Genomic DNA, 12,680 nt, shown 5'->3' with positions numbered 1-12,680 from the left:
ACAGGTAGTGGGCACTCTGGAAGGAGGTAAGGTCAATGCCAGGACTGGTTCTTCCATTTTCAGAGAAATACACACAAGCAATGCACGTTATTAGAGTCCCCTCGCTGTTGTCAGCTCACCTGCACTCTGATCTCTTCTTCCACTTCTTCCCGCTTCTCTGCTTTGATCAACTCTGGGTCGTGATCCTGGAGGAAATCCCTTCCTTCGTCTCTGTTCTGCCAAATGGCTGTTATCCAAAAGAGAGAAAAAAGGGGGGAAAACTTAGAGAAATCGTTGATTTCTCCAATTGCTTCTGGAGGCTTAAAAATAAAAAAGTTAGTTGTAGGCAGCTCTTATTAAATTATTAGTGGTATGAAAGAAGCAGACTCGAGGGACCCTTACCAAGTTCAGAGCCCCGTTGTGGTAGGATCTGCAAATCTTGAGGTTAACTGTTGCTTTTTGGTTTTTTTTTTTTGCCTTGGGCTGTAAATTGGTATTGGGTATCAGGAGGATAATAATGGGACATTGAGGCTGTCATGTGCTGGTTGTAAAGCTGAATGCCTGGAGTGTTGCTCACTACCTGCTTTGGACAGTGCAATGTTGCTTAGCCATACCATGTCTCATTTTGGCCTCTTTTTCTCTCTGCTTACCAGCATTATGCTCAATTCTTTATCAAAAAACAGTTGCAAAGGCAGCTCCTGTCTTGAGGGATGTGCTTGCTATGTGGCTCTTGGCTGGCACAATGCAGGGAACCAGAGTAAAGTGTTGATTATTCCAGGCATTTTTCCTTGTTCTCTCCTGGTCAATTCTTTAATGCTTAGTTAAAGAGGACTTCAGCTGTTGCAAACATGTGTAGGAATTCACATGGAGTTGGAATGTGGGCCAGAAGCAGTGGGATATGCAATAGACATAGGAGTGAGATGGGGCGACAAGTCTGACAAAGCAATATCGTGCATCCACCCATGAATGACACAGAGTTCATTTGAGGAGTTCTAGGCTTCATGGGCTGAAAGGTGGCTGAAGTCCTTCCCCAAAAGACACAGGACCCATCTGATAAGGCACCTTCATCTCTTAGTGTTCTCCAAAGCAGAAGTAATAAGGAGGCCAAACTCCAGGTTCAAAGCAAGCTGGTGCAGGTCAATGATCAAAAGAGCCCCTTATCTATAATAAAGTAATTAATGATGTGGAGGTATGCTTTATCTTTTTTGTTGGTGCAAACTGTAGTTTGGTCTTCAGAAAGAAAACTGAATGAAGTCTGGCAAGCTCTGTACATGTCTGAATTCTTGCTATTAGCAGAAAGTACCTTTTTAATGGAAACGCCTCTCCTCTTTCTACATTTTTTTTTTTTTTTTTTTTTAAGCTAATTTAAAGGAGGACAATCCATAACTTTCACTTCCTTGCATTTCAAGCCCCGGCAGTATCTCTATAAATGACAGCTAATCTCCAGCAGTATGCACTAATTCAATTTCCAGATGATTTAAAATGACAGCTTTCTACTTTAAGACATAGGCTCCTTTATGAATCCGTTTTGTAAAGGGGACTCTTTCCTGTACCTACTGCCATTTCTAAGGCACTATAAATTCAGAAAGGTTTTCACAGTACCCATAGGAGATCATTCTGGTTTTAGCCCCGCTAATACAATACTGGCTGCTATTTCCATCCTCAACAAATTTTTCAGAGCCCAATTAAGTGCAGAGTATTTGCAACTTTACACATGGGGAACAGTTTTTGCAGGTGAGTAGCCTTAGTTCCATCACAAAACGTGGTCAAGATGGAGAAGGACAGCAGGCTTTAGGGAATGAGGAAAGAAACTCAAAGGTATAGACGTAAATTTCTTTCAATTACTCATGGGTCATCAGGCAGCATGACAGATGTCACATAATATTTCAAGAAGGAGAGCTGACTTGCCCTCGTTACAAGGTACCTCCTTCAGGGTTACCAGTTTGGAATTTCAGCCTTGGGGAAAGGGAATGTTACACGGGAGTCACGTGAATTGTTAAACACTTTCTTGCTTGGGTCAACAGGTTGCAGGTGTTTTGTTTTCACAGGAGTGCTAAGGTTTAGGTGTTTATTTTTCATGGAGGGATCCGCTGATTTTTTTTTTTTTTTCTGTATTCTGTTCTTTCCATGATTGTTTGTTGTCATTTTGTAAATAGATTAGCAGTTAATAGCCATGGCAGACAAAGCAGTGATGTTCCTTGGAGCTGTCTTTGCTATTACCTGGCAGTGAGTTCTCTGCACTATATTAGCAGTCTCAGGAGATGCATAGCTCATAGACATCAGATGCTACGTTGTTCTTTCACACATCAACAAAACACCTCAAAGTTATTTTTAAAGCGAGGTCAGAAGGCTGAGGATGTTGTCTGCAATGGTCAGTCTGGTGTTTTGTTACAGACAGTCATGCAGCTATTTTTGTGAGCGTGTGCAGTGCAATTTATATCACCCCTTCTAAAGCAGTGCAAGCTTATATTTGGATTGCTTTATATGCAGACCTCTCCTAGCTAGCCAAAAGACAGCCAGTGCTGACATCTCTTCAGCAGCATTAGTTTTCCTCTTGCAGACTAGCAGGTAATTCATACCTGCTGAATATGTTTTTCACACAGAGGGTGGTGAGGCACTGAACAGGTTGCCCAAGGAGGCTGTGGATGCCCCATCCCTGCAGGCATTCAAGGCCAGGCTGGATGTGGCTCTGGGCAGCCTGGTCTGCTGGTTGGTGACCCTGCACACAGCAGGGGGTTGGAACCAGATGATCATTGTGGTCCTTTTCAACCCAGGCCATTCTAGGATTCTATAAATTTCAGAGCAGCTTGCAACTATTAATTAAAACACTTCTATTTTGAAGCATGATGCTTCTCTTCTTAATGTGACTGCTTTCTGGCAAAAGGGTTCAAAGCTTTTGACAGGAGGCAAAACCACACAGTGTCACCACACATTAAAGTGGGTGTTTGGGTGGAACTCCAGTTCCAAACACCAAGCAAGTTAAGGACCGACTGGCTGCTGTAAAATGGGGTAATAGTGCTTTGCTGCCTTACAGCATGACGGGTTGCAAAAATGAAACCTAAGAAAGCTGAGGGGGTGATTCAGGCTACTTACATTTGCTCCACGTACACTTTTGCTATTCCCCTGTAAAAGCAGATGTTGCTTGCACAAGAATTGCCTGTTTCCAGCAACACTATGTAAAGTAAGTGTTTGAGATAGGGCTTGGCAAATGTAGCTTAGCAACTAGTAAAACTGACAAATACAGTTTTGGGAGAACAGAAGTGTTCCTGAGTTCCACTGAGGTTTGTTTAATGGTTTTAGCTTGGTAGGGGGAGGGGGGGGAAGTGGAATGGAGACGCCTGTGAATGAGGCGCTTAGAACTTGGAGCAAACTGTTCTGCCTCTTTTTAAATGCTTAAGCAACCTAAGAATGCATCGGCCAGTCTCAAAGGATGGGAAGACTTTCCTAATTCTAAGAGCTGGGAGAGAAGTGACAGAACAAAAACATTCAGTGTTTGGACAGCTATCATTTCAGCAGGCTGCAGCCTCATCCAGAAGGCTCTTGAAATAAATTGATTGCAGGCACCTGGTATAAATCTTACTTAACTCAGCTTCCTTACTTCAGTGACGCTTTCAAGATTTATGCAGTAATAAACTTGAACTTCTGTGAAGATTGCGACAGTAACTGAGCTATTTTGATATAACAATAGAGAAAAGCCCCAGTGTGGAAAGACCAAACTCAAGCTGCTTTTTCAAAAGAATTCTGCTGCGGAAATGAAAGCAGGCTGAAATTAAAAATACAAGAGATGGCTTGCACTGCCCTTGTCAGATGTTGCAACAGATTTCCTTCTGGGAGCCTTGAAAACCTGAACCTCATCCATGACATTTTGTTGAACAGCCAGCAGGTAGAATTGCAACGAAGGGTGTGATAGCTGTGTCATCAGGCAGGACATGAGCATCAAGTGCTGGTGAAGGGGGCAGGAGATGGCTGCACGGAGGAATTAATAGCTGTTAACTGAGAATAAATATGGTGTTGAATAGCTTAACTGGAGGGCTATAGGCTCTTACTGTGTGTAAGACAAAACTGCAGCTACTATTTGAAGCTTGTATGAGGAGCTCATTCTGTCAGCCTCCAAAGGATGCTGCCTGTGCCTGAGCACAAGACTGTGGTGTGCCTGCAAGTGCTGTCAGTACCTAATGGGGTGGTAGAGCTATTCACACTCTAGGGACTTGATCCAGGTGCCTGAATGGGAACGTCAGCTCCCCAGACAGCTAGTGTGCTGCTATAATGTCCCTGGGAGGCTTTGTGAGATGCAACACCCTCAGAACAGCTCTCCTGCTTGTACAAAAAGTTAGTGTGAGTAACCTCAACAAGTGTTATATCTCCACAGTGCTCAAAGGATGTATCTTGATAGAGGTGACAGCGTATGAGCTAGGATTCAATTACAGTTTGGGTGACAAACACATTTCTCTTCCCCTCATAAGCCCCCTGACTTGTTACTTGAGATAGCTGTGGAGTATCAATCCTATCACAGGAACTTATTAGCCTCTGTGGTGCTTCTGTTGCTAACACTCACACCCAGTGCCAAGTCACTGTGTAAAGCCCCTGTGAGGTTTTCCATAACCTGCAGGAGCATGACGTGGACAAACACAAGGATTTTTTGAGTTCCCAGCTCAGCACTGCAATGAGGAGCACTAGATGCTGCAGGGGTTCAGCAGAAGCAGCACTGTGGAGCACTGGGAAGCTGAGCTGCTATAGAATCGTTAAGCTTGGAAAAGACCTCTAAGATCACTTAGTCCTCTCTGACAGGGCTTTTAAATGACATTACTATTGAAATGTCACTTCTGTTGCCCTCAGAAAATCTAAGAGAGCCTCCGTACGTGCAGTGAAGCTCTTTGGTTCTAGTTGGGCCACTTTTGTTCAGAAATGTACCATCGTGCATAATTAGCACAATGATTTTGAGAGACCTCTAGGAAGACTTGCAGTATTGAGGGACTCCCTTCCTAAATACCAGTTAAACTAATGTCTCCATTTCTATAACGTTTCACAGTTCAGGCAGCTGCACGGTTTGACCTTATAGGAATGACATTCAGATTGAGCTGAAGGAGAAGAGCATTCCAGCTGTAATTGTTATCTTTTTGCACTGACCTTTGTATTGACTGTTTCCTTCCTCCAGTATTGGAAGGAAATTACTCGGAGCCATTTTCCAGCCCTCATCCTCTTCCTAGGTTTGTGAAAAGTGAAACAAAAAACAGACTGTTAGTGTGTGGAAACATATGTATAAGAAATTCATAATCTTCATTGGACTTTTAAAGAATTGATGCAGTTTGAAGGAATAAGACACACCGTTTTATCACACCATCATGAAGCGTTTCAACTACAGTTCTCCAAGCAGGCTCTAAAGGAATCCTCTTCAGAAGAAGAAGAGGGCAGAGTTTTAGTTTATCAGCTGATCTACTGAGGTTTCAAGAATTAAATTTAGGTTTGTTGGTTGCTTGCAACATGTAATTTAAATTACCTTGCTATTTTTTCAGTTACTCTTGGGTTGCTTCACTTCTCTCCCCAAGGAATTCCCAACTTGGCGTTAACTCCGAATGGTTGAAACCTCATTTTAATCCATAATTAGAAAAATATTGAACTTGGTGTAGTTTGAAAAACAAAATATTTTGTTTCAACTCCAGCAAAACATATGGATGTTTTCGAGCCTAAAGTAAACAATGTTGACATGTTCCTCAAATAGCTTATTTTCATTGAATTGGTATTTCAAGTTGATAACATTCTGGCAGGATTTTCCAAGTTTCTTCATGCTGAATCAGTCATGAGTCCTCAAAATGTTAGTAAGGAAATAGATATATGGGAAATGGTATGGGAAATGGAGGAAGAGCCAAATGTGGATTCACCCAAGATAATATAGGTTGCATGTGGCTTTGCTAATCAATCCATAGCATGTGAGTTCCTGGGATAACTAAAAGAAGCCAAAAGCAAGAACTATACATGTGCTTCTGTATCTAGGTGCCATTACATCAGCAGATACAGTTGCAGACAGGTCATGTTAATTATGAAATATGTTTTTAATTAAAAAGTATTACAGTAATTAGTCTGGGCCAAGGAGGACACGCAAAAGCATTCACCATTTCTATCCTATGATCCATAGCTATACTTGAAAGAGGTTCAGGAGTTTCTTATCACTAACAATTTCAGTTAGATATAAGCAAGTATTGGAGGATTTGACACTTGGAGCTCAAATTCACAGTTGCTCTGGTGTATTCCCAGCTTCTCCAGGGCAGCATTTTCAGATGCATTCTTAGATCTGCAGTAGGCATGCTCCAACTCTGCTGCCTTCTTTCAACTTTTTTTGTTACGTCTTTCAGAAAATCATTAAAATGCACTGGTCTAAAAGAAATACTTAACTGCTAAGTGTTAAAAATAATAATTAAAACAACCGAAGAGACAGCCTTAAAGTTAGACTTAGTCATTTTTAACCTCAATAAAGGGAGGATGCATATTTTATTGCTAAAAATGTGACAAGTCATTTTAACTACTAGTTGAACTTATACACCAATGTAAATAACATTGTTGCATTGGTTTCAACGAGCTGAATCAAAACCACTGTATGTCCAACCACTGTTGGAAAATGCTGCTCTGAATTCCCTCTTCCTATGTTGACAGCATAGGAGTCAAAGTAAAACAAAGGAATTCTTTTCTTTTGAAGTCAGTTGATGTATTTTTCTGTGTTTGGGAGTGGGTGGATGGCTGATGGCATGATCTTGAAGGTCTTTCCCAACCTTGGTGATTCTATGATGGAATCCATGCTTATTCCCTGTTATGTGCTAAAGCCCCTCAATCCAGAAAGACCACTGATTTAAGCATGAGCGTGGAAATAGGTGTTTTTGTTTTCGAGGCTTTCTTCAGTTTAGCCCAAGTCGGATGGCTCTGTGGCTTTATATTCTCATTCAGGATGGTGAACTGACTCCGTGCTGAGCTTCTGCTATGGAGGTTTTGCTAATGGACTTCACGAAGGACAGAATATCTCGCTGTATATCTCACTGTTTAACGCTTGAGGATGAAATCTAGGGATTGCTCAGCTGCACTCACATTTGGTGAGAGAGACAAAGTGCATTACTGGGTGAAGCAGCTCAGGCTGGTCTAGCATGTGGAAGAGGGATCATATGGTGCAGAAGTTGCTTTTGTTCTTAGGTGCCCCATGGGAAATCAGATCAACACCTTCCAGAGAAGAAAATGAAGTTGCTCTGATATCAAATATGCTTCTTTAGAGATTGCTATCAGGCTTCAGAAATATTTAAGTTTCCTTCTGGGATCAAACTTTTGTTTTCTTAAAGAACTGAAGTTAGGAGCAAGGCTTTTTTTCTGACTGCCCCACTATGACTTATAGCCTATACTTATTTTAATAAGAGTCCTGCTGTTAGAACTTTTCCATGTACTTCCCAACTGCTCTTAATATCTACTTTTCCCTGTCAGTATTATAACCTTGGAGAGAATGTTCCCTTTGTTCTTTCTCAATGAACCATAGAGAGCCTGATATAATGGCTCAGAATTTTACTTGACAGGACTTGTGATGGCTGAAGAGATGAGAAAGACATTGAGTTGTAAAGCCTCAGAGCTCTATGCTGTTATTTCACCCAGTTTCAAAACAACCTTGCAGAGGCTATGAGAAGAGATTCATTTCTGGCACTGTGTTGATTCTTATCTAATAAAAGGTGAAAGAAACACAACAAAGAATCAAATGTATCCTGTGAAAGTGCTGGTTTTAAGCAGGTGAGTTAGCTGACATCCAGCTTTAGGAGCTCAGGTTGGTTTTAGTGTTTTTAGCACATACACCTCACTGACTTGGACTGTCTGGAACAGCCTTCTCCATTGCCTTTGCAAGACCAGATGCTTTGTTTTGGGCCAGCAAAGCTGGGAGGGCATAGGACAAGGACAAAGCCATTGGAGAACACCCTTGTGCAAGCATCTCCTTTCTGTGTAGCTGTGAATAGCAATGCTCCTGCAAGTCTGTAATTTCAAAAGCTTTTCGAAGCAATAGCTTTCATCGCACATACTTTTATTTGATCTTCCCCAGAGATCTGCAATGCCTGTGCTGATTTAAGGGGTCACGGTAGGAAGTGACCCAGCAGGACCAAACTTGGCACTAGCGTAAGTGTCTTGAAATCTTATGGATAACTTGTTATCAATATTATTTGGCTTAGGTCTGAAGGCGTTATGCTCCTCTTCCTTCCTTCCTTCCTTCCTTCCACTTGGGCTGACTCAGGTCTGCCAGCTAAGGCATCACTATTCCACTTCCCACTCCTGGGAGTTTGGTGCCTTTGCTATTGCTGTCACCCTGATGGAAAACGAACATCTGTAGATGTGTGACCAGAACTTGGAAAGCTTCCAGTTCTCCACATTCTATACTGGACTGACCACTGCCTCTTCTAGCTGGTGAAGCAGCATCAGGCTCAGAGCTTCGAAAACACATTTACGCATGCTTCTCCTTCAGCCCACTGTATGCCTTCATTTATGAAGGAAAATAAATCCCATATTCTGTTTGGAATGACCCAATCAGCATCTTTACAAGTTGAAAACAGCTAACTAAGCTGCAAGTTAAGACTTTGGATATCCTCATCCAAATTAGTTTGGTTCTTTCTAAGTTCATGCTGTTCAGTTTCCTGGCTAGCTGTTATGAGATCTGTCTAGACTGATGGTTGATGATCTTCTTTTCTTTTTTTTTGTTGTGGTTTTTCCAGGGTTAAGACTTAAATTCTGTAAAATTTGCAGAGAGGAGTAAGCTTTGTGCCAGAACAATCTGACATCTCCATGTACCCAATGAGAGATTAATGACCCATATTAAAATAATATATTCAGATATATATATATATATATATATATATATATATATATATCTATATATCACTTCAACTTTGTTTATACTACAGTAAGCAGAAGTAGTTGCTTGAGTGAAACCTACAATTTTTGTTGTGTGGCTTGCTTATGAAGATGCCCCTAGTCACTGCACTGTTGTTTCATAGGTTCCTTCCTCAGTAAAGCTGCTTCTGAAGTAACTTGGAAGCACACCTTCAGGGTAACCAGAGCCTGAGTGTAACAAAGACTTCAGGGAACTTCTCATACATTAAGTGGTGTCCGCTGTGACTTGAAGCAGAAAAGAATTCATACCCTAAGAATGTAAACTGAAAATGCATGACTGCAATTTACAGGCGTACAAAATATTGGCTTGCAGTACAAAAGGCGCAGCTGGCCATTAGCAAACTGTACTTAAATTTAAGCTGGATGTCCCAGCAAGCTTGGAAATGGGTATCTGTAAGAGATAAAGGTTCTTATTTCTTGAGTTGCTATGTAAAGGAGTGGTGATAGCCAATTTAACCATACTCCACACTGAAAGTGTAGATGCTTGGTTACGAAACTGGCCACCATTTTGTCTGCACAAAAGGAAACAATGCCAAAGCCATAAAGTGTGTTGTTCCTCTCATCTGTGTCTCTGGCAGTCTGTCTGCCTATGTCAGCTCTTCCCAGTGAGCTGAGCTGTGGCCATGCAAACTCCTTTCCTAAAACAGGAGAGGTAAATTGGAGTTCCCTGGGACTGTGTTTGAGGACCGGCCCCAAACATTCCCTGGGTCTCCTGAACCTAGAGCTGAAACCCCAGTGATCATCAGTATCAGTATGATGCAAATTCATATCCCCTGTCCGCTTACAGCTGAGTAGACTCTACTACATCTTATTTTCACAAACGAGTTTTCCTATGTGAAGCCTTACCTTCTTTCCTGTTTTCTGTGTCTTCTTTCCTTTTGCTTTTTCCTTTCCTTTCTCTTCTTTTTCCTTTTTTCCCTTTTCAGATTTTTTCTGCAAAGCCATTTCCCTTTGGTCAGCCAGCTCTGCAGCAACCTGAAAGAGAGGAGTGTCAGAAGGTTCACATGCAAGCTGTGTTAGGCATGCTGTAAGAGTTGTGGGTTTTTTTTTTCCCCTTGGTTTTGCCTTTCCTACATGGAGGAAACTCAGTATCCAGTACATTGCTTGGTAGTCCTCTATTGTGATGTACTTACTGCTTTTTTTCTCCTCCCTTGTTATATGGATGGTGATGGAAACTCCAAATAGCATCTCTGTATTATGAGGCATAGATGAGTGGGCCTGTGTAGCTCTGCACCGCTTTAGAGGTGAAAAAGAGAGGAAGGAAGGCCCTGAATTGTGCTCATGAGTCTACGAATCTGCATTTCAGCAGATCCTGGGCATGGCATGAAGAATTTTAGAGCTGATCCATTACAGAGAGACCCCTTTCATTTGTGCTGACAGGCAAACCTCAGCATGACTATTCTAATACATCTTTCAGAAAGTGATGATTTTCATGTCCCAAACCACCAGGGCTTTTATGCAGTATGAACAGTTCCCAAAACCACCCAGAAGCACAGTATCCTAATGATATACAACTGAAAGTTCCCTCTGGGTTTAGAGCTGGGTTATGGATTTGTCTTAGCGTTTTTAAGGCAGATTGATTTTATAGAGGGAGATTTTGAGAGATGGCCTCAAGGCATGTCTAATTTCAATATTTGGCTAAAGACTGAAAGTGTTCTTGTGGATGAGATTGGATAGAGATACTGTGATGAGCTCTGACAGATGCAGATAGCCCAGCATCTTTATCCCAGCAAGCTATCAGCAGCTGATAACCAGGCAGGGCTGTATCAGCTCACTTCCTGGCTATTTACACATTACTACTATTTGCTTTTTCTACTATTTCCTTCTTCCTGGATGCCTCTGATTCTCTCATGCCAGAGATGAAATCTAAGATTGTGTACTGATGAGTAGATCTGTGGTCAATGCAACTCAATACATCATTAATACTGGCAGTACTGTGAAAGCATACAAAACAGATTTCCAAGTTTAAGACAAATGTTTCCTCTAACAGTAGAAATATTTGTTTTCTATGAAATGCATTTTAATGCATTAAAGATTGGACAGGGAAAGTGGAGGGGCAACACTGGCTATACTTTGCAGTCGGTGAAATTTCATTACTGGATCTCCCCAAGCATTCCAGTGTTGTACATTTAATTAAATATGGTAATTTAAACCCCAAGCACCGTTCCGACGTATCTTGCGGCGATGAGCAGTGAAGCATTTCATCCTCTTGGATAGATTAATAGATTGACTAGAGTCAAAATAGGATTGTATTGTCCCAGCAGGCCTGCTGTATCCAAAACCAACAGAGCTACCCAGAGTGTATCCTATAGTGTAGTGCTGATACCCAGCCAGAAATCCAACCTGGTCCCTCCTGCATCCAACCTCTGCTCTGCATGCCCACCAAAGGGCAGCCATAACCACTTCCAGCATCTCAGTGCTGGGCTGATCCAGCAGGAATCCTGTAAGCACGCATGTGATCAGCAAATGGCTTTCGTTTTAGGCAGTGCTACCAAGTTTTACTGGCAGTGCTTTAAGCCTATGCAGAGTCTGATTGCAACAATTTGTTGTTGTGTTTTTATACAGATGAAATAGGGTTAGACCAAACTTCTGTGCTTATTAACCCACTATAACGGGGTGCAACTGTTGAACTGCCCTTATCCTTCTGTCTTGCAGAACATGTAACCATGTGCAGGTCTGAGATGCTGAGGCACCACGTGGCTGGTAGCGTGGCCAGCATGTGAAGCCTAACTTCTCTGAAGTCTCTGCTTCCCAAAAGAGCATGACAGGGCAAATATAATTTTGCTTTTTCTGCATCAGATACACCTTCTCCTCTATGTTCCTTTAGTGCAGATTTTGCAGCTCTGCTTGTTCCTCTGCTCTAAGCAGCTTTGTAATTGCAGAGGACTGGGAGCTGGGGTGAAACCAGCTGTGTATCTAACCTCGAATGGTTCATACTCTTCTATACAGTACAATTTCCCCTCCAGCTACAAGAAGCCTGAAGAATCTGACAATAGAACAGGAATGAAAGGAAAGGACAAGCAAAGGTTAGTTTGAGATACTAAGCAATTCACCTGCATTATAATACCTTTTTTTTTTTTTTTTTTTTTTCCCCACTGAAAGAAAACTTCATGGTGGAAATAAAAGCAGGTGTCTTCCTAAATTATTTTAGACTTCCCTTTCTTTGCTAGGTTGCCTCTTTTTGAAATGAGGCTGAAAGTGCTTTGAGAACTCTTAATGATGGGGAAGAGAATGCATATCAGTGAGGGTGGATGAATTTTAGCTTTGGTTTTTCCTAGTCTTGCTGTAGGAGCCCTGCTGGCCAGGTGATTACTTCTACCCTGTAACTTTTTTCTTTCAAGGATGAAAAGACGTATTTTTCTCTAAACTGATCTTCCACAAAAGCCAAATCAAGTTTTCTACTCATGCATCAGCTTAAGTGTTCCCAAACTTTCTTCAGTGCAAATTCTCTTTATTGGGAAAGGAAGAGGCAATGGAACTGAGTGTCACCTATGGATGGAAATGCATTATGTTGGAGTTATGAGCCAAGTATCTGAGACTCCCTAGCTGCCAGCAGGACTTGCTTGTGTTCTCTGTTCCTCAACCACAGAAAGCTTGGCATTGGCTCAGGCAAGCAGATACTTGGGGTAAATGTTCTTCCTCAAGAATAAGCCCTTCCTTCATCTCTTGAAAGAATTCCTTTGTTGAGCTTTTTGCCTCTATTAGTGTTGTAGACATAAATAAATAGAGCTTGGGAATTTCAGATCCGCAGCCATAGTGGGTGTGAGACAGCCTCGGAGCCTTGCAGTTCTGGCTCTAAG

The 12,680-nt window shown here is 41.8% G+C and overlaps 1 protein-coding gene across 1 annotated transcript in view; it reads right to left on the bottom strand.

Moving 5' to 3' along the window:
• IQCA1 (IQ motif containing with AAA domain 1) overlaps window positions 1–12,680 on the bottom strand; it is an 85,495-nt gene that overhangs the window by 25,238 nt on the left and 47,577 nt on the right. Inside the window, exons 8-10 of the mRNA XM_042874898.1 lie at window positions 9,727–9,855; window positions 5,107–5,182; window positions 120–226 (exon numbers count right to left, since the gene is read on the bottom strand). Of these exons, the coding sequence (XP_042730832.1) occupies window positions 120–226; window positions 5,107–5,182; window positions 9,727–9,855 (312 nt within the window). The remainder of the gene's footprint in view (window positions 1–119; window positions 227–5,106; window positions 5,183–9,726; window positions 9,856–12,680) is intronic.

This window comes from Lagopus leucura, unplaced genomic scaffold (assembly GCF_019238085.1).
Source record: "Lagopus leucura isolate 7727_CA_CO unplaced genomic scaffold, USGS_WTPT01 Super-Scaffold_100012, whole genome shotgun sequence".
Lineage (NCBI taxonomy): Eukaryota > Metazoa > Chordata > Aves > Galliformes > Phasianidae > Lagopus > Lagopus leucura.
This window is presented reverse-complemented; position numbering and strand designations above follow the sequence as displayed.